Source organism: Amaranthus tricolor, chromosome 8 (assembly GCF_026212465.1).
Source record: "Amaranthus tricolor cultivar Red isolate AtriRed21 chromosome 8, ASM2621246v1, whole genome shotgun sequence".
Taxonomy (NCBI): domain Eukaryota; kingdom Viridiplantae; phylum Streptophyta; class Magnoliopsida; order Caryophyllales; family Amaranthaceae; genus Amaranthus; species Amaranthus tricolor.
Window position 1 is genome coordinate 30685908 of NC_080054.1, and position 21920 is coordinate 30707827.

The following is a 21920-nucleotide window of genomic DNA, read 5'->3' on the forward strand; positions in this document are numbered from 1 at the left end:
ATACTGTTTTTTTTTTTTTTTTTTTTTATTTGTTCCCTTACATATACTCCTTCAGCCCCTCTATATCTATCGATTAACATTATTTTTTATTTTAATTTATGTTATGGATTTTATATTTTTTTAGTGATAATATCAATTTTTTTCTTTTAATCTCATTTATAAATAAACTTATTTTTTTTCTCTATCTTAACTATTCATTTCTATTATCCATTTATTTTTTTATCTTATTCTTGAACACAATTTTTATTTTCGGTGATTTTCATAAAAGCAAGTAGTTGAACTAATTTCTTTAACATGATACAAAAGTCGAACATAATAGAAGTTCACGCTATAATTTTTATTTACCTTTTATTTAAAGTGAAATATTTTAAGTTTGATGTGGTGAAAGAAGTAATGGAATAATCATGATTAATCCTTCAGTAAGATTGAAAGTTATAAATTGTCATCTATTCAACATTTTGTTCATTGGGTAATTCTTTTGAAATAAGGCGGGTTCCAAATTCAAATAAGTTGTCAAATCAGTTTAGGTAGATCGAGTTTGAAGTTATACATGTAATATTATACTCCCTCCTATTCAGCATAAATGTCCCATTTGACTTTTCACACTTGCCGAGACAACATTTTAAATCTTAATATCTTAAATTATTCTTAATTAAAAATTATAAAAAGTTGATATTAATAATCCTTGTATTGAGACGAATCAAACAAGATCCCACATGACTATGTTTTAACTTATAGATTAAGAGTAAAATACAAATTAAGAGTGATAAGTGAATAGTGCCAAAAATCAAATGGGACATTTAGGCTGAATAGGAGGTAGTATCATTTATATCCAGACCAAATCTAAAAAATACTATATAAGTTTTTCGATAAAAAAAATTCAAATTTCAATTGTCACACTGGAATAAAATCTCAAATAATAAAATTGAAAGGTTTAAATGAAAATATTGATTTAGAAATCAAAAGCTCACAGTTTCAAAATAACGAATTGGGTCTTGACCGGACTGGTTCGATCTAAGTTTACGGGCCAGGTTAAAATGTGAAATTACAAAGGACAATAAACCAGTAAAAAAAATAGCTCATGTTGCAAGATACCGTTTTATTATGAGACAAGCCTATATAATTAGTCAATTTCTCTAATTGATCACTTTAAAATTGTAAGTAATCACTTAAACATAATAAATACATATGTGTCAGCTCAATAGATATTGTCTTACCATAAGACCATCTCGTTTAAGAATTTGTTAAAAAAATGGCTATAAGACTTCAATTTTTTGCATTTTCCTTGTGTTTTTCTATGTAGGAAATAGGAACACTATAACCAGGTTTTCTCTGCAGTCCTTTTGCAACAATTATTTTTCGAATTCTCTCAACATCGTTCCACCTTCCCATTGCTGCATAAATATCAGTCAAAACCATCAATATACTTGCATTTTCATGTTCAATCTCAAGAATACCATTCATAAATTCATGAGCTTTCTCAGGGTGTTCTGATTGATACAACATGTCGATAATACAAGCAAAATGTTGGGAAGTTGGAGTCAAACCATAATCTGTAATCATCATCTCGAATACTCGAAAACCTTTGTCAACTTCCCCTGCACGACGACAGACAGATAGCAAGTTCGCAAATGCGCTGTTGTTTGGCTTTATATTCTTGTTCTGCATCAGCCTGAAAATCTCGAATGCAGACTCTTTTTCACCGTTTCTCCCATAACCTGAAATCATTGCGTTCCAAAATGTTGGATCGCGTGGTTTGATTTTGTAGTGGTCGAACATCCTGCGCGCCAATGAAGATCGCTCACACTTCATGTATGTGTCGATTAGAGCATTACCGAAGAACTCATCATTAATGATATTGGATTGAATGGCGTGTGCATGAATCTGTGTTCCAAACTGCAAAGACGAGATCATGGAGCAGGCATCGAACATTCCTCTTGATACCATTGTGGTGAAAAACTGAAATGCTCTGTCGGGTTTTCCTTGTTTCACAAATCCATTGATCATTGTATTCCATGTAGCAGAATCCGGAATCAGTCCTTCAGATTCCAGTTCAGAAAACAGTTCCAAAGCAGTATCAGAACCACCAGTCAAGAACACACCTGAAATAACTGAATTCCATGTAATCAGAGTCCTGTTTCCCTTCATTCCTTTGAATACATGATAACCCGTATGAACCACATTTTGAGTGCATATCTACAAGTGCAATTCCCACCATGATGTTGGATTCTAATCCAACCTTCAGAACAGTCGTATGAACGAGTTTTCCAAATTGAAGATTAGTCGCGTAAGAGCAAGCACCCAAAACTATAACCAATGTGACTGCATTAGGCCTTTCATCACAAGATTGGTTTATATTCATACCCTTAAACACCTTCAATACAAGGTCATTAACACCACCATTATGTACTAATCCAGATAAAAAGGTAGTATAGCTCACTACATTCTTATACTCCATCATTCTAAATGCCTTTGTAGCAGAAACCAGTTCCAAACAAGTCATATACATTGTAACAACCCCAGTAGCAACAAAAACATCCCTTTCAACACCAATCTTAATCACCCAACTATGAACTTGATTACCATGCCTCACAACATCACAAGCCGATACCACACATGCAATCATAACCGAATTGGGTTTAAACCTCTTCAAACCAACCTCTTTAAAGACCACAAGAGCTTCTCCAAAACACCCATTTTGTGAAAATCCAGAAATCATAGCATTAACAGATGCTACATTTGGTTGAGGCATTTCATCGAACAGTTTGATGGCATTTTTGATATGTCCAAATTTCATGTACATATGGGTAAGAGCTGTTGCAACATAGGCATCAGACAGCAACCCAGATTTGATGACATAGTTATGGATGATTTGACCTTGGAGTACATAGTTGAGCTTGGTGCAGGCTTTGAGAAGACAAGGAAATGAGAAATTATTGACGGGTAAAGAGGAAGAACGAAGTTTGGAATACAAAAACAAAGCTTGATTATAACAACCATTTGTGACTAGCTTTGGTATATGATGATTCATGTGCTAAATTATCTAAGAACCAAAGCTTTTAATTGATCCATAAAAGTTGGTGGTTTGTGTTAAGATTGTGTTTTTGAATCAAAGGAAGAATGGTTAAACGGTAACAGATAATATGCCAATAATTTTATTTTTAAATTATAGTTAGTTCATTATAATTAATGGAGTAAAAATTTAATACTTCTTCCAAATACTCACATCCGATTGTAACATATTGTTTGAAAAAATATCACTCATCATCATCATACTCAGTGTATCCCGCTCATAAAAACTATGGTCAGGGTCTGGGGAGGGAAGAAAGACGACAGCTCATACCCATAGAGGAGAGTACGGCCGAAGAGTCCCTCAGCTCGAGAAAGGTATTCATAGAGAGAGAAACCTACAACTTACAAATAGAATGAATAGAATACGTAAACATAACTAAAAATAAAGATAAAAGTAAAGGAGGTAAAAAGCGATAATTAAAGGCAATGAACGATAACAAACGACGGGTAAAAGGGTTGGGTTTAGTAATCTAAGATGTGGATAAGGCGTCGCCAACTGCCCCGATCCCTGGTCAGGCCCTTGGAGAGGTGAAGTTCATACAGGTCACTTTTAATTTGTTCCTCCCACATTATCCTAGGTCCTCCTCGACCTTTCTTGCCCTCCACTATAATGCGATCCTTCTTATTGGGGCGTCATGGGTCTTTCTCTGCACATACCTAAACCATCTCAACCTGTTCTCCCGCATCTTTGCGGAGAGAGGTGCAACCCCTAACTTCTCCCTAAACTTCTGGTTTTTTATCCTATCCATCATAGTATTATCACACATCCACCTCAGCATACGCAATTCTGTTACTTCCATCATCTATTCGAAAACCTTCTTTATGGGCCAACATTCGGTCCCATACAACAACGTCGGTCTAATTGCGACGCGGTAAAATTTACCTTTTATTCGCCTCGAGAACTTTTTATCACAAAGCACCCCGATTGCTGCTCGCTGCTTAAGCCAACTCGCTTGTATACGATTAGTAACGTCTCCATCAATCTCCTCGTTACTTTGAATCACCGATCCCAAATATTTGAAAAAAATATCACTATAATGAAACGAAGACAAGTAATTAATGACAAGCAACTAGTACATAAGAACAAGTGAAATTATACAACAAACAAGATTAAAACTACAATCATAATTGTATTGTGGATCATATATACTTTTTCATATACTTGTTCGTCCTACTTAATTTGCATTATTTCTATTTTTGGATAATAATAATGCAAATTCCATCCATACAATTCATTCTTACTCTTTATTTATTATCATTATCTACTTTTTTCCTTAATAAACAATACTTTTCTCTTTAATTTAAACTATACATGAAAAATAAGTAACACCTAAAATCGTTGTTTTATACTACTTTCGACTCTAATGTATATTTGCAATTACACTATAAACATCTTCATCAATAGACTAATTTTTATTACAAAATGATTATAAATTCTCACATAAGGAAGCATATAAAGTCCACTAAATAGATAAAATCAACTCAATGCATAGATATAATTTATATGTCTGCCATACTGTGATTTGAAGGCAATAGTTTTATTTCTAAAACTTATAACAAAAAAAGGCTCAATTAAATGATTTAAGGGACTTATCATCATTCAAAATATTAAAATTGATTTAGATTTTAGTTTATCAATTTTATACTCCTCGCAAAAACAAAATTCAAAATAAATTTATTTTGTTATTGCTACTCCAAAACCAAATAATATAATCATAAATAATAAAATACAACTCATTTTTTAAGAGATGTGCATGTGTACATTTGAGTATTTGAGTCAAAACATATTCAATTTGGACTAATTAGATTAATTTTAGAGTAGAAAAAGTAAGAAGAGAGTTAAAAAGAATGCAGCTGACGGCTGACTTGAACCTTCTTTCATTCTCTGCATTTCCTCTCTCCCAATCTCATCCATCCATTAATCCTCCATGAATATTTTCTTCTAACAAGCCCTACCTTCCCTTCTTCTTCTTCTTCTTCTTCTTCTTCTTCTTCTTCTTCTGCTTTCCATTTATCTTTCTCCTGATTCCGAATTTTCTCAAACATTTACTAATTCTGAGGTTTCGTGTTTAATTTCCCCCCTTTCTTTTCTCGCCGCGTTTTCTAATTAGGTATGTCGAATTTCGTCGATTTTTAACGTTTTCTTTTGTTTTTTTGCTGGTAATTATAGACTTATTTATGAATTTACATTCTGTGTTTGTTGATTAAAGATTAGTTTTGATCTCGTTCAACCCTTATTTCATTTTGTGGTTTCTTTAAATTCAACCCTAATTGCCAAATCTCATCGATCTATCAAATTTGGTTTGAACTGTTGTTTAAAAAAGTGAATTGCAAGTCGACTATATTTCATTGAAGAAAAAGATTTTCAGTGTGATTATGTAACTTCTGTAGCATGTATTTGTCAATATTATTGGTGTTTGTTGATTAGTTTTGATTATGTTAAACCGTAATTTCGTTTTGTGGTAACTTTCAAGTTGACCCTGATTTTCAGAGCTCGTCGTTTTAATCAATCCAATCCAATTTGATATCTTGTATAAAAGATTGAATTGAAATTCAACTAAATTTTGTTGAATAAAAAGAATTTTAGCGTAAGTATTGTAACTTCAGTAGCTTGTAATTGTCAAACTGTGGTTCTCTTTTATATTGATCTAAGTAGCATGTAATTTTTTTTGTTGATTAGTTTTGATCTGATTTAATCTCAATTTCTATATCTCATCATTTATCTAATCCAATTTGAGCTGTTTTATAAAATAGGGCACTGTAACTCGACTTCATCATTCAAAAAAAAAAGGATTCAGCTTGATTATAGTATCTTCTGATGCTTGTAGCTGTCAAATAGTATTATGTAATTTGTTGTTGATTATTATTTTCAATCAACTCTAATTTCATTTTGTGAGTCTATGCTCATTTTGTTGTGGTAAAGTTATACTTTTGCTTGATATCTGTAGGCGGTGAGGATGTCAACTCCAGCAAGAAAGAGGTTGATGAGGGATTTCAAGCGCCTCTCACAAGACCCTCCCGCTGGGATTAGTGGTGCTCCTCAAGATAATAACATTATGCTCTGGAATGCCGTTATCTTTGGGTCAGTAGTTAACTTTTGAGACTTACTGTGGGTTAACTTTTTGATTTGCTTGATAAAAGGTTTCTTATGCCATATTTTTCTAATATGTATTTTTTTTGTTGGTTTTATACAGTCCGGATGATACCCCTTGGGATGGAGGTAATAAGAAATTCTCAATCAATTAGAATTATGTGCATTATTTACGTTGTGATATGCCTGTAACTTTCGGTTTTATGTGAGCTTTTACCCTTGACTTGTGACGCATACAATCATTGGTGATTGTTCCCTAGTTTTATCATTTGCATGTATTCTTTTCTTCAATTCTCCTTGTCTCAATGAGATTGCTAAATTTGACCTCAAAATCTCTCACATTAATATGCCTAATGTAGTGATCTCAGTGCTGGGATTGAGCAATACTTATTAATCCCTCCTAATCACATTAAATGTCCCCTTTCTTTTTTAGCACTATTCACGTATCATTCTTAGTTTGCATTATTCTTAGTTTATAAGTTAAAATATAGTCAAGTGTAATCTTGTTTGATTCGTCTCAATATAAGTTTTATTAATACTCCTATTAACTTTTTATAATTTTTGATTATAAAAATGATAAGGATTGAATTAGTGCTTTGGCATGCGTGCAAAAGAAAAAGAGAGATTTGATGTGAATAGGAGGGAGTATGATGAGTAAACAACTATTCTCCTTGGCAAAAATATTAGGACATTAATTTAAAAAAAAAACAGGTGATCCACACAAATCAAAGCGCCATCCCCTTGCCTTGCTTACATGATCCTTCTCTCCTCTCCTTGGTTGTACAACTTACTACTCCCTGGATTTGTGTCTTTGATGTGTCTATTGGATATACTCAAAATACGACTATTGGTCCTCTTTTATCATGGTGCTTTTGCCATCTTATTCATGATAAATGACACCTTCACGTCAATATACACACTTTTCCCCCAATTTTCTTCAGAATATGGCAGAGTTTGAAAGGTCAATCAACAATCTGATGTTTATGTATGGCAAAGCTGCATGCAAAGCTACCCTAACTTAGTTCAGAAATATTATCTTCAAATGTGTATAGTTCTTTGTTCATTGAGCTCTTAAATAGATCCGTAACAGCTCCACTCACTTACTAAATCCTTGACTTGCTTGCGAAACACAGTCTTACAAGTTTGCCCATTTAATTTTACATGGTGTTCTTCTATTTTTTGCTGTTTGATACCTTTTTTTTTGTGATTTTTATATTCAATAATATTAGTTTTGATATGATTAGAGCATTGTATAGTTGTTAATTTGTGGAGAGGAGCTATGATGTTGTTAGATGTGCATAGTGCTTGTATATGAATTTATTATTTTAATTTGTAGTGTTGTGACATGCTTTTGATTTTTGAGGTTATGAATGAATGTTTTTGTTTATATTAATAAAACTTTCCATAACTGATTGTTATTAATCGGCCTTTTTTCCACAATGAAAATTTCGTTTTAGTGAATTTGTATGCTACTATATTTGGACTTATTTCTGTTATTTATATTGAGTATGTCAGGCACGTTCAAGTTGACACTTCAGTTCTCTGAAGACTACCCTAATAAACCTCCAACGGTACGCTTTGTATCTCGGATGTTCCATCCAAACAGTAAGTTATCAAAACAATTTTTTCCAGTTTATTATACCCTTCAATCTTCAGATACTAGTTACATCATGTACTGTTGATAATTGACTATGGAGTTATGGTTGACTACCTTAAGTTCCAGTTGTAATGTGTTTGTTTTATCTACTATTATCTTTCTGTTGCATTTTTGTATTGTAGTCATTCGTGTTTTGAACTGTTTGTGTATACAATAATAAAATTTAAACACCTGTGCAAAGAAGGTTGAATAGTTGTAATAGATGTACAACAATATCATGCTTTTTTGAGTGGGGAAGACATGTATCCACAAGGTGCAATTGAATATAATGTTTATCCTTTTAGGTTAAGAATATGATCTTTGTACTTTGATGTTTATGTCTTTGTACTTTGATGAGCTTGTTTATAGTACCTGTTATGAGAATGATTTTGGATGAGGCGAGTGATAATTGACCATTTCATTTTAACTCTTTAGTCGTGGCCACCAGCCAGCAAAGGTGTTCTATTTTTATAGAGAATGTTAATTTCAATTTGAGTACTTGTAAATAGATCGCTTGCATATGTTTTTTTCGCACTTTTTTTTTCGTAAAATTGCTATGCTATCAAATCTGATTTTAGATCCAGGAGGAGTAACCTACGCTGAGTTTGTAATTGTATTTTACTACTACTCATTTTTATTTGGTCCTGTGCAGCTGTGCTAGTTACATGAGTGAATAAAATCTACCAATTTAATATTCTAATGCTATAATCTTTTGTGTGCTTTTTTTGTTGGTTTTTAGTTTATGCAGATGGAAGCATCTGTCTTGATATCTTACAGAATCAATGGAGCCCTATCTATGATGTTGCTGCTATTCTGACCTCAATTCAGGTAATGAGTTTCTTGTGTTTGTTCAGATCATCATCATATCCTTTGGCATACAATATACATTATATACTCAGTACTTCTGTACAGAAAAAATTCAATTATGCTTTGAGTGAGTTCCATATATGATATGTATGCCTTCTTCTGTTGGCTGACATATTACTTGATATTTGTCCAATTAGCTTGAATTCAGACAAATACTAGGCAAAACCTCCCATTATCTATAGATACTGTTAAAATTCTATTGGTGTCCACAATAGTGTGTATGAATGATGCCAACTAGAAATTTTCCTTGGGTTGGTCTGCAGATGTCCATATTAATTATTATGTACCTTCATCCTGGGTTAGTCTAGATGTGCGTGTGTAACCTGGAGATAAAGTTTTTTGAAATGGGTTCATCCAGTTAGAGTTTGTCATTGTACTGTTGGACATAAGTTTATTACAACAATTGCTCATTTGAAAGTTGTTCTTTTTGAAAGTGTGGTTATTTCTCCTAAGCACCTGTTTCATAATTATCTAATTTTTTAGCCAAGTTTAAAACGAGATGAAACTATAGTATCCTAATCTGGGATGGTTTGCTGATTGGGGATGGTCTACCCGGAACGTGGACAGGTGTGCCCCGGATCATCATGGGTCGTGTACCAAATCATTTGATACTTCGACCCAAAATTTTGATATTTTTAACCACGAAAAGAGAACTTGTAAAAAAGAGAAATTAAAGGAAACAAAGAGAAAATGAGAAAATAAGAAGAAAATGAAGGGAAAAGGAGAAGGAAAAAACTCACCTTTTTTCACCATGAAGATAGCTTGGAACCACCTTTAGCTCAAAATTAGGTTTTTGTTTTTTACTTTGTGGAAGTGGATGTTGGTTCAACTGCCGTCCCACTGAAATAATGGTTAAAAAATTGGTATAGCAGATTTCTTGTGCACTGATGATTAGGGGTGTCAATGAGCTGACTTTTGGTGAACAAGTTACAATTTACCAATTCTGTTGTTACAGTTTGATGTAGTTGGTTTCACATCTTTGCGGTTTTACTGCTGCACTTTTGATTACCTCTAGTAATAGGTGAAGCATGGACGAGCTTCACGTTTTTGTTGTGCTATTATGTCTTTTAGCTGCTTAAACAATTATGGATTCAATGCCTTTTAAACTCGTTTTGATGGAACTTTCTACAGTCTTTGCTGTGTGATCCGAACCCAAACTCTCCTGCTAATTCAGAAGCTGCAAGGATGTTTAGTGAGAACAAGCGTGAATATAATAGGAGAGTACGTGAGATTGTCGAGCAGAGTTGGACTGCTGATTAATCTTGGGATTGTGAGTATACGTGAAGATAGTCCAGTATCCCATCTCAAATAACGTCAGAGACTAGAAAAGGGAATGGGAAAACTGGGAAACAAAGTTACAATTTGCCCAGCAACTGTCTAATTATGTTATAATATCTGAAGTACTTGCTTGATCTAGTTGGGATTCTCGATTGTTGTATCGCTAGCTCGGTGTATGTTGAACTTTACACTGCAGGTTATGTTAATTGTGCTTTGATTGCTTTTGATTGATCTTTCTTTACGGTTACATTCTCAATTAAGTGGCTGTGAATATGTCTTGTTTTCTGGATTTAGACTGTCAATCAAGTGGAATGTATGTTTTGTATTGACAATCAAACGAATGGAGATGCCTGTAAACCAAACCTAACTGTCTAATAGACTGTCGATCAAAGTGAGAAGGGTAAAACAAAAACGAATTATAATACTAGAATTAATAAGCCATAAACAAGTGAGAATCGGATTTCGCTTCAGTTGGAGCAAACACTCTTCGGGCAAGGTTCTAAAATTGGTTCTCATAGATGTTACCCTGTAATCTATAAGCGATTGAAATAAGTTTTGTCAAGATCGATACGATGTTACGAACCTTGATGAACGATAATAATTTTAATGACTAACAAACGTTTGATAAAATAAAATTTGCAAAATTGACACAATGATTTAAAGAGGTTCACCCAATGATGACTACATCCTCCGTGGTGTGTAGTTGCTTGTTTATATTATTTTAATGGAGTAAAAAACACTCTTACAAATAAAGTATTTCAATTGAGTAAGAGATAAAACAAAAAGGCTATGTGTTTGGTTTAAGGGTTGTGTTTAATGTGTTTTAGATGAGCATGAGTGCTCTCTATTTATAGTACTAAGTACATTCAATGATAATTGCTCACTTAATACATGCTTAATGCTAAATAATGAATGAGTTGAAACAGTTCCAAGGACTTCAAGAGACAAAAACAGCATCCTAGGCGCATTAGAGGAACCGCTTGACTAGAACAGAGAGCTCGTTCGGTCGAGCGGCTTGGTTGAGCGAGCTACAGGCAACTTCTGGATATATTTTGTTTGTTCGCTCGACCCACCCAAGAGCTTGCTCGGTCGAACGAGCTGGTCGAGCGACCTTCAGTATCCTTCTGACAGTTTTTGCTCGAGCAAAGCATCTTCTAAAACCCTTTGCACTTCTTCATTAAACACCATTAAAACTAGGGGTGATCGAAACCGGGTACCGGGTCGACTCGGATCCGGAAATCCGGGTACCCGCTTTTTCGAGTACCTAAAAATGTGACTCAGTTCCGACCCGGTTTAAACGGGGTCGGAAACCGGATACCCGGTTTTGTTTATTTAAAAATTGTGTTTTTTTCCTTATTTCTTTAACATTTTTTTATATAAAATTCAAATTCTAATTTCTTTACATGATAGATTTACCTAATTTAGAATTTGTTTTTTTTAAAAATTGGAGCTAAGTTAGGCAAAATATTTATATGATTTATTTTAACAATTTCATAGTAACTTAGAATTTGTTACATATAATTGAATGAAAACGTGATGTATTTGATAAATAATTTTAAAAATTCAATATTTAATTTTTTCTTACAAAAATCATGTATTCAATAAATTTAATCACGATAATATATACTTACGTATTCTATGAAGTAATATTTTTATATATTCTATGATAATAAATCCGTGCATTATAGGGGTTTTTATATTAGTAATAAGATAAAACTAAGTAATGCAATATCTTTACTATTATTACTTTGGTGATTCTAATTAAATTCTAATTATCAAGGATAAGTTTAGTAAATTTACAATCTAATTGCCAATACCACATTAAGAATAAATCAAATTCTTGAGCTGATCATCGGATGAGATATTTTATGAAACATGCTATCAATCTAATAATTACTGAAAACACTTATTTTGAAATATGTCGTTTGAAATATTATTTAAGGACAATAATGGAATATAATTTAACACATTACTTTGAATTTGATTTTTTTAGGGTAAAATGATCATAATATATTAATTATATCAGATATATTAAGAATAAGCATTTAAAATTTTTTTTAGCATTTAAAATTTTTTTTTTAAAAAAAATAATAAAATAAAATTTTTAAAAACCGGATATCTGGTATCCGGTTTTACTAAAATTGATATTCGGATCTAACCCGAATACCCGGTCCGAAATACCCGGTTTTGACAAATCGGGTTAATTATACGGTTTTTTAAACCGGATACCGGATAATCCGTGTCGGGTTTTGCAAACAGGGTTTTTTTGAACACCCCTAATTAAAACAAATAACTCCCATGATTACTTCAACAAATAAATCACACTTAAACACCACAATCATTAAGTTATTAACTTAATTCCAATCTATAGGATTCCATCCCATCACTTACACATATGAATGCACATATCAATTATTCACTCAAATCACACTATTCATAACAACCATAAACAAGTAAAGCTTGAAATAAGTGAAGTTTGGTGATCTTACATTATACGTTCAGCTTTAAAAGCACAAAAAATCAAGATTTATCTTATAAATCTTGATAGCTAAAACTTTCAGACTATTACAGCATACACCATCATTAACACTTCTATTTATAGTTTTAACTAATATAAGTGACTATTAAAATAAATGGGTTAGTTAATTGTGTTGTATTATCGGTATTGTTCGTTTATTTCATCGTAATGTATTCGGGTTAAGAAATTTCAACCTAGACCTTACATGTGTAAGAATGAGTTTATTCAAGTCAAAATAATTAAATAATCATGTCGAAAAATCTTGAACCAAATTCGCTTATTGTGTCGGGACAATTCATCTTAAAATAACTTATTGGGTGCGGAGAGTTTTAACCCCATTAAACTACTAACTACTTAAAGTAGATACGACGAACACAATCTAAGTGGACATTGTTCCTAGCAGGAACATCTACCCTTCCACTTCACGAGTGATATATAAATGAATCTATACATATATGACAGGTTGAAGTATATGATCTCTAGAACCCGTTTTATTACAAATAATAACTACAATAGCATATAGGTAAAGAAGTATACAAGTATTTTGTTTTCTGAACAAAGGGGAAGTGCAAAAAGTTGCTATATTACACAGTTCAGTGCTGCAGGAACTGATCCAGATTCCAGAAGCACCACATCTGTACGATCATGAACATATATACATCACTTATTCAAGCCTTGATTTCCACTGTTGAACGCAAGATTTCCGCTGCTAGTCCAGGTCTGTTGTGCTTGAATCGAGTACTGTAAATGCCATACCACGTCTTCCATGGGAGGTCGTCTGTTGGGATCGTTGCTTAAGCAGTTAACGGTAAGTTCAGCAGCCGTTTTGATGGATTGGTACGCGTATGTGCCTCTCATCGACAGGTCTACTGCTTGCTGTAGTGCTGATGCTGATTCTGCTAAACTTTTTTCGAGCTGCATGGGATAAACATTTAAGTGGGTTATACATACTATGCTTTATGATGTGCGCTCTCTCTGTCTCTTTGAATTGTAGTAAATTAGCTGGTTGAAACAACTTGTTATAAATCAACTATTTTCGAACCCGTTTTGTTTTTCCTAGCAACGGGTTCAAATTGCTGAAATCAGTCATTTCAATCAGTTACCAGTTATCAGTTTTTAGCATTCAGCAGATTGCCTAATGCCCCAATATCCAATAGCCTCTTATTCAAAAGGATAGAGGAGTAATGGAATGTACTAATAAGGAAAAACAATGGGAAGTTGGAAAGTACCTCTTGTTTTAGCTTATCTACTTGGTTTTCTGATGTGATCTGTCTGCCTGTTAGTAACTCAAGCAGAATCACACCCAGATTGTAAATGTCATCCTTGTCTGGTTTTCCAGAAATTAGGACATTTTGATCATTTGGGGTTTCTACCTGCAATTTTATTATGCCAAAAAGCTATTATAGGAATTATGGAAGTAATACAACATTTCATTATCGTAATACCATTAAACAACTCCTACTTAAGCAGAGTATAAGGAAATCGGATTTATGCAACCTAGCCTTTGAAAAAATAAAGGTTATCTTCGATTAAACCTTGATAATGAACAATATTTGCAACTTATTAATGCACGTGATCTGACCTTTGAAAAAAGCAAAGGCCGAATATAGAATACTGCTATATTGTGGGACGAATACTCTTCTTTACATATATTCAGAATCAAGTAGGGTTTTTTTCTATGTTATATATTACGTGTTATATATTACATGTTAGATATTACGCGTGCCTAGATTCCCTTGAACAAAAAGTAGTGATGATTACCTTGAAGGGCAATGGAATCCTATAGTTGCTGACTTTTGGAGTAAGACTTTCATCCAACAAAATATTCTCAATGTTGATCTCATTCCCAAAAACTCCTGGTACCATTCCTGTGTGCAGGAATTGAACTCCTTTGGCAATTCCCATTGAGATTGTCATTCTTTGTGGCCATTTTAGTTTGTCCTTTCTTCTCCAATCTGCCCAACAAAAATTTACTCTAATGTCACAAATCCTTAGAAAAAACAAATTCTTAAGTCAAGGAATCAACTCAAACAAAAATTGATGGTTGTAGCTCCATAACTTGTTATATACTCCATCACACCCTCATAAATAAAAGCTACATGTCTTTCTCATACATGTTACCATATATTTTACGCATAATAATGAGGGTGGATGAGATTCAAAACTGTGATCCTTCTTCTAATACTATATCAAGTAATCAACCCAACCAAAAGCTTATGCCAATGGACATTGAATCAGGATATATCAGATACTCAATTACCTAACGTTACAAATGAATGAAATCGATCTTGTACCTGTAAATTGCTCTCTCAATGAACCATTTGTTACGTGCTCGAAAACAACAAAAATCGCGGTTCCTTGATGTCGTTCTTTATATGTAACAACACAATGTCCAAGCACACAAACCAAATTTTGATGCCTTAGTTGTGATAAAGCATCCATATGTTGTTTTAAAGTCTTGGATGAATGCTTCTCTTTTACCTTTATACTTCTAACCAAAATTGGTGTGTCACTTTGAAGCAAACCTTTGTAAAGCTGTAATCAAACACATATTAGATGATCATATATTGTCATATTTTGAAGCTATTTACACATTTATTTAAGCAATGTACCTGTCCTTGAGATCCTTCTGCAATCAAGTTTACTTGATCAAAGTGATTTGTTGCTTCTTCTAGTTCTTCTAAGGTAAAAGACTTATGGGGTGGAAGTCCTAGGTTCGGAATCCTCATCGATTTCGGTCCATATTCTTAAAATAAAAATACACGTAAAGGTTTAATTCAGCATTTTGATTAACCCAAGCAACGACCAAGCCTAAAGAGCAGGTGCGAATCAAAAAAACTATCATAAGGTGAGTTGAACATTTATCATAACCAAGCCTAGTAAAGTTTGATCAAATCACCCGAGCTGTGACCTAGGCAAGGCCAAAATAAAATTCCCCTTAATTAAGAGTCCCTCATGTAGGATCATGTAAATGTTTAGTTGAGTCATGCATATGAAATCAACTTAGTATATATTTTAGGCTCCATCAATTTCAAATTCACATAGGTTGGTTGAACACAAGTCATACAGAGAACATCAAAAACACCAAAAAATACTGAACAACATCCATCACCCCATACTATTACATGACTCATTCCTAGACTAGGTTTGGGGTTAGATGGACACAATTTTATCTTTTTGATAACAAGTCGAATTCAAGCGGCCTTTAATAGTAAATATCATCTGCAACTTTATATAATAAGAATTTTCTACTATTTGTTAATCCAAAACCAAAAAAAAACAAAAATAGTGTAAGGAAAAATTTTAAATTGAGAGATGCAAAAAATTGATCTTTCTTTTTCGGGGATGGGTCAGAGGGTCAGAATGTCCTCGACCACCAGTAATTCACAAGGGTGAAAGGAAGACCCTCAACTACCAAACTAACTCGTGATTTTCAGTTTAAAAAATTAGAATTATTTTTATATGTATAGAAATTTACTAATTTTCGTGTGAATCCCAAAGGAAAAAAATGATCTTACTCGAATCAACCATTGCAGAAGGACGAGCAGACAACTTCCCACCAAAAGATTTATCATATTTGTTACTAAAAAGTTGTGCTCCTCCATACTTTCTTCCATTGTAAATCAACCAAATCAAAGAAACAACACTACCAACAAACAATATAGTCCCACCAATTATCCCAAATATCAACCAAATTTTACTCCCAGAACTCCCCTGATTTCCTACAAATTCCTTATCAGGTGGAATCACAGCAATGGCTTCCCTTTCACAAAACGAAGTCGGGTGCTGAAACCTCAAACTCGAAAAACAGTTCCAATCACTAAGGACCTTCCTATACTTGTGGGACTCATTACCCATACAGCTAGGAAGCTCCCCAACAAACAAATTTCGAGATATGTCGACGAACCATAACCTCTTACCACAGTTTGTGCTCATTGGAAGTTCACCTGTCAGCTGATTTTGTGCTAAATTTAAGTACCATAATGCAGGAAGATTGAACATAAAAGATGGGATTGGCCCAATTAGATTGTTTTCTGATGCATCAAATCTTTGTAGTTGATTGAAAATCTTCATTTGAGTAGAAATTTGTGACCTAAATGAGTTATTTCTTAGTATAATGCTCACTAAATTTGTTCCTAATGACGGGAAATTTGGCCCTATTTGGTTGTTACTTAAATCAATCTCTTGAAGATTTTGTAAACTACCCAAATCAGGAAATTTTCCATTGATTAAATTATTTGCAACAATTAGGGTTTTTAGGGTTTTTATTTTGGAAATTTGAGATGGGATTTCACCATAGATGAAATTTGAACTCATATTGAATGATTCAAGAAGAGAAAATCTAGATATTGTTGTGGGTAAATTACCCCAAATACCCAATGAAATAAGGGAAAGTTTTTGTAAATTTGTGAGTTTCGTAAGAACAGTGAATAATGAATCAATGGAGAATTTTTCTGATAAAGTTTTTTGAGAAACAATAAATTTACCATTTATTAAAGAAGTTGAAGAATCATGGGTAGGTGAAGATTTATTCCCAATGACAGTTATTTCTGTTACACGCCCATTAGAACATGTTATAGTAACAGAAGATGAAGGAGGAAGAAAACAGAAAGCAGTCCATTTTTGCCATGATTGAAGAACCGATGGATATTCAAGATGTTTTTGGAGTTGTAATAAAATTCTTGCTTCTGGGGGATTGATTTGTGCAAATGATTTTGGAATGCACACTATAAGAATTAATAAACTAAAATAAACCCAGAAATTTAAATTCATTTTATGATTTTGGGTGTTTTTTATTTTTATATATTGGGTTTTACAAAAAGAAAACTCAAATCTCCATTAAAATGGGAAATGTAGAAATATATATTATGGGTATTGCTTCAAATATTCCCACACTAAACTTTGATGAGAAATATGGAAAGCACAAAAATAATTTTTTCGTGTCAGACGATCTTTTTGAGAGACTATATTTAATTGGATTGATACATTATATATATTTTAAAATATTATAAGTATGCATTAAGAATGATGTAAGTAGACATTTAAGATAATGAAAGTAGACATTAAAGATACGGTAAGTAGGCACTAAGGAAAATATAAATAGACATTAAAAATATGGTAAGTACGCATTAATCTTTAATGGGCTAGACTTAAAATATGTCTCTTAAAGAGACGGTCTCTCAAGAGACTAGCCCTATGCAATTAGAGAAATGAGTAAAGATGAACTAATGCGTAAGTGAAGCAACTAATGTTAGTTGAGGTACAAACATAAATATTTATTACTTTGAGCCTACTAATCAAGTTTGTTTCTACTGGGGCTTTTTTTTAGAAAAACTATCAAGAATAATATAATTTTTTGCTTATTTTCTATCATAATACTACTTTTTGATTAACCATAAATAATACAAATTTTGGGGGTTGTTTTTTCCTAAAATATTTCTAATATGTTAAAAATCAAACGATAAGAGTATATGACAAAAAAATTGATAAATCTATAACTATTACTAAAACAAAACATTATTGACTTCATCACTAATTAATATTGCTTGCGTGTCACAACCTCAACAAAAGTTTCCCTCTAAAACTTAATGATGATGATGTTATTGTTATTATGACTAATATTCATATTTTTGACTTTATTACTTTTTAACTATGACTATATTATTATCTATATTGATTGATTTTATACTTTTTAAGTCACATCATTTAATGTATTAGAAAATAATGTATTTATTTTATTTATAAATTCTTATTAATTTTATTTATTAAATGAGTATTATTTAATTAGTGCATTGGATATTTGAGATGGTTAAAAGAGAAGTAATATACTTTTATTAGGATTTTTTTATTTATACAAATGGTTATTTAAATGCAATGTTTTATTCTAATTATATGGTTTAGTTTGTGACTATCTTTATGCAACTCACTTATGTTTTTTAGGTTTATGACAAACAATATATTTTTTTTGTTTATGCTTTTTTAAAATAATTTTACATATTTTATATAAAATTTGATTTTAAAGTGTGTTATTAATAGTTGTAACACTTTATAAGAATTATATAATATTTATTTTGTTAGCATAAATTGGTCGTATCTTATTTTTTTTATTAAAAAATATTCACAATTTTGTACTGTATATTTTATGTACGAACAATTTACCCTTTTATATAAAAGAAACAAATAAGGGTATAAATGTAATTATATTAAATGTATATAATCAAATTTTTTCTCTTTAGTTTGATTTATTTGTCCTAAACTTAATTTTCACAATCATCTGCACGCACAATGCAAAGAATAATACAAATTATACAATGTATGTAATGTATACAACTATTCAGAGTGAAATGAGATATAACTATAATATAAAATTTATCTCTTAAAATTTTAATTTTTTAAATGATACAAAAATATCGAAAAATTTAATATAACTGTGCATCGCACGGGTATTATCTAGTTAGTTAATAAACTAAAATTTGTATTGTTCTAGGAAAAAAGATCTCTAAGTTGATATTATAGTATTATTCATGGTTAATCAAAAGTTAGTATTATCGTAGAGAAATTAACGAAATATTATATTATTTACAGTAAATTTTCTTTTTTAATTTTCATTCATATGTTTTACTTATAAAATATTTTTATTTTGTTCACAAATTTTTTCCATTTTTCTATAAAAATAAACTTTTGGAATTTTTTTGGTGCAATTGTTTTTGATTGCTGAAGTTAAATTTACATCAAAACATGTGATCCCTTTTCTAATTATAGGTTCTATATATTTTGCTAATTAGGTTGTCCATAATATTATTATATATACAAAAAAAAAAGTTGCTCATTATGTTATTAAGTACTAGAATTTTTAACTCATTTATCTCATCAGATAGAGGACAATTGTTGGAATGATTTATCTCATATCAATAAATTAAAAATAGTATACACACTTTATAAGTTATTAAAGCGTTTCCTTCCATTGTCATATAGTTTTGGAATGATATCTAATTGGTTTATGAAATATGTGTCTTGTATTTCCCGATTAAATGTTAGCATTCACAATAATTTCAGCCTAATTTATCAATAATAATAATAACAATAATTTCGATGACTTAATTTTCAAGATTGAGATTGGATTATTTCATTATAATGTATTACTAGTACATAAAAGTATTATTATATACTCCATACACACACTTTAACGTGTAATAAAATTAGAAATGATTTATTTTAAACAACTCTATAAATAAGATAATACTCACAATAATGTGAAGGATGATGAGATATTAGAAAATTGTGATTAGGACATAACTAGAATTATTAGCAAAAGTAGTACAAAAGAATGTCATTTCCATTTAGGAAATTACGGCTACTCTTGTATAGACGGTGACCGTGGACATTGGTTCATTGTCGGTAGTGGGCTGCCCTTTGTTCATTTCTTTAATATTTTCGTTACTTTGAAATCGTTACTAATAACGACATACTACCAGAATACAATAATAGAAGTAGAGTATTTGTTTAGGTTATCAGGTCAGTTTCGGATTATTTTGAGTCGATTTGTGTTAATATTGATTTTTACATATTTTTAAATTCATTTTAAAGTCGAGAGTCGGATTCGATTTCGAGGTCGGATAAATATCATATCCTCGGGTAAATATAGGAGTAATTATTACTCTACTTCAGTAATTAATTTATTTATTATTAACAAACTTTTTAACTATAAAGTATGGGGTAATTACTAAGATTTGTCTCTTACAACATGGTTTAATGATTTGTTAATAGTTACTTATCAAAAGTGGCATCTTAGTAAGATTTTTAATGAAAAAGACAAGCACATTTCTCCAATAAGCTAGCTTTAATATCAAGGGTATACCATTCCATAAAAAAAATATCAATAGGATACATATAAATTTTTAACCCGACTCATAAATCTGACTGAAGTTGATTTAATTGAGTTTCGACTGATTAGATACGTTATCCTACATATGATAAATTTAAATATCCTATGTCAATTTATTTTTGTTATAAGCTATTTGAGTCGATTTTTTTATAGTCATGACTTAAAATTGCTCTTCACTTGATATAATAAGTTTTAAAAAAAAAATTTATATGGTGCTTTTAGCTATTTCATTAAGGAAAAATAAAAGAATAATAAATTCATAAGCCACAAATTCGACAAATCTAATCAAGGGCATCACCACATCTTATGACATATATTTTTGCTTGCTTTGTAGATTTTAATAATTTTGTGGAGCTTATTATTAATTAAATTATATATATGAACATGAAATTCACAAAATTCTAAAAAATAATGGAAGAGTTTGAACTTTAAATATGTGAATGTGTAACAAGACCAAAGTATTTTTGTCTCTCTAAAATATTTGGTGGCGTTAATTATTTTCTTAATCCTATATGAGGATGAAAATTTTCTGTTTTTAGGAGGAAACAAACTATGTTTGTTGAAACTTGGAACTAACTTCGATATTTAGTTTTATTCTCAAAAATAATTATTTTTGAAAGGAAAAAAAATTTAGAAATTTCTTGTCCACCAGAGTTTATTTTTACAAAATAACTTTTTTAAAATTATCTTTTAGAAATGTTGTGCGACAGCGGAAGCAAAGTCGATGAACAATAATGAAACAATAAGAAATTCAATGCAAACAATAAGAAAATGACATGAGAGATTTAACGTGGTTCACTATCAATGTGATAGCTACGTCCACCGGCACCGAGATCAAATATTTTCACTATGATCGCAAAGATTTTACAAGATGAAATACAATCACACTCACAAATTATATTGGCTTTCTTGTGATCTCTCTCAATTTGTGAATCATTAATTTTCTAGTACTAACAAGAGGGGGTATATATAATAAAGCCATTTTGAAAGACAACTTGGGGCCTAAGTATCCACAAATAACGGACCACAAATAAAGGTAACCGTCCCAAAAGACAATTCCCGTGAAAAGAAAACCGCCATTTTGCGAACTGTACGTGTAAAACTACGCGAACCGCGAAATGGAGACAGAACGCACTCCGCGCCCCGCGGACTGAGGCAGCAGCCTCTTCGCGCCCTGCGGAGGTCCTCTTTGACCCATACTCATCTTCTTCAATGGTGCTAGCTAGTTTGAGTCACCATTAAGAACAAAAAATTTAGAAATTTCTTGTCCTCCAGAGTTTTATTCACATAAATAACTTTTTCAAAAAATTTAACCTTATTAAACAATAACTGTTATTTGTACTGTTAAATCAATATTCTTCCACATGTCATAGCTTCATAGATATAAAAAAGGTTTAAGAGTTGCAAATATTAAAAAAAAGTAGAAAGAGAATCGTTTAAGATGGTTTGGGAATGTGCAAATTAGATGAATATTAGTGAAATGGTAAGAAAAATAGAAATTAGAACGGAAGAGACTTAAAGTGAGGAAAGATAACTAGAAGGACAGAAGTGAAAAATAATATAAAGGATCTAT

At 31.7% G+C, this 21920-nt stretch overlaps 3 protein-coding genes across 4 annotated transcripts; 1 reads left to right on the forward strand and 2 right to left on the reverse strand.

The window, feature by feature from the left end:
• Window positions 1–976: 976 nt before the first annotated feature.
• LOC130821346 (pentatricopeptide repeat-containing protein At2g02750-like) lies at window positions 977–3137 on the reverse strand. The gene is given in 2 exon segments (XM_057687062.1): window positions 977–2176; window positions 2178–3137. Coding segments are annotated over 2 exon segments (1764 nt in total). The 5' UTR covers window positions 3032–3137; the 3' UTR covers window positions 977–1266.
• A 1740-nt stretch (window positions 3138–4877) lies between these two features.
• On the forward strand, window positions 4878–10171 carry LOC130820840 (ubiquitin-conjugating enzyme E2 2). 2 transcript variants are annotated; one of them, XM_057686378.1, is made up of 7 exons: window positions 4892–5183; window positions 5827–5917; window positions 6021–6154; window positions 6267–6292; window positions 7679–7768; window positions 8539–8627; window positions 9798–10171. In XM_057686378.1, exons 3-7 carry the CDS (start codon window positions 6030–6032, stop codon window positions 9924–9926), a joined length of 459 nt encoding a protein of 152 aa, XP_057542361.1. In that variant the 5' UTR covers window positions 4892–5183; window positions 5827–5917; window positions 6021–6029; the 3' UTR covers window positions 9927–10171. The 2 variants fall into 2 exon arrangements, with proteins under 2 accessions (XP_057542360.1, XP_057542361.1); XM_057686377.1 differs by lacking the exon at window positions 5827–5917 and having other exon boundaries at window positions 4878–5183.
• Window positions 10172–12826: 2655 nt separating this feature from the next.
• Window positions 12827–17320, reverse strand: LOC130820980 (probable LRR receptor-like serine/threonine-protein kinase At1g14390). The gene is made up of 6 exons (XM_057686561.1): window positions 15981–17320; window positions 15075–15208; window positions 14757–14997; window positions 14224–14417; window positions 13692–13835; window positions 12827–13377 (listed from the first exon to the last, which is right to left on the reverse strand). Exons 1-6 carry the CDS (start codon window positions 17233–17235, stop codon window positions 13123–13125), a joined length of 2223 nt encoding a protein of 740 aa, XP_057542544.1. The 5' UTR covers window positions 17236–17320; the 3' UTR covers window positions 12827–13122.
• Between the last annotated feature and the right edge of the window lie 4600 nt (window positions 17321–21920).

Bases quoted from the DNA above. Each gene is read 5' to 3' on its own strand.
- LOC130820840 (XM_057686377.1), top strand. From the start codon at position 6,030: ATGTCAACTCCAGCAAGAAAGAGGTTGATGAGGGATTTCAAGCGCCTC. The intron at 6,155-6,266 runs GTCAGTAGTTAA...GGTTTTATACAG, and splicing joins TGGAATGCCGTTATCTTTGG to TCCGGATGATACCCCTTGGG. The intron at 6,293-7,678 runs GTAATAAGAAAT...TGAGTATGTCAG, and splicing joins TGATACCCCTTGGGATGGAG to GCACGTTCAAGTTGACACTT.
- LOC130820980 (XM_057686561.1), bottom strand. From the start codon at position 17,235: ATGAATTTAAATTTCTGGGTTTATTTTAGTTTATTAATTCTTATAGTG. The intron at 15,209-15,980 runs GTAAGATCATTT...TTTTATTTTAAG, and splicing joins TTCTGCAATGGTTGATTCGA to AATATGGACCGAAATCGATG. The intron at 13,836-14,223 runs GTAATCATCACT...ATAAAATTGCAG, and splicing joins GGATTCCATTGCCCTTCAAG to GTAGAAACCCCAAATGATCA.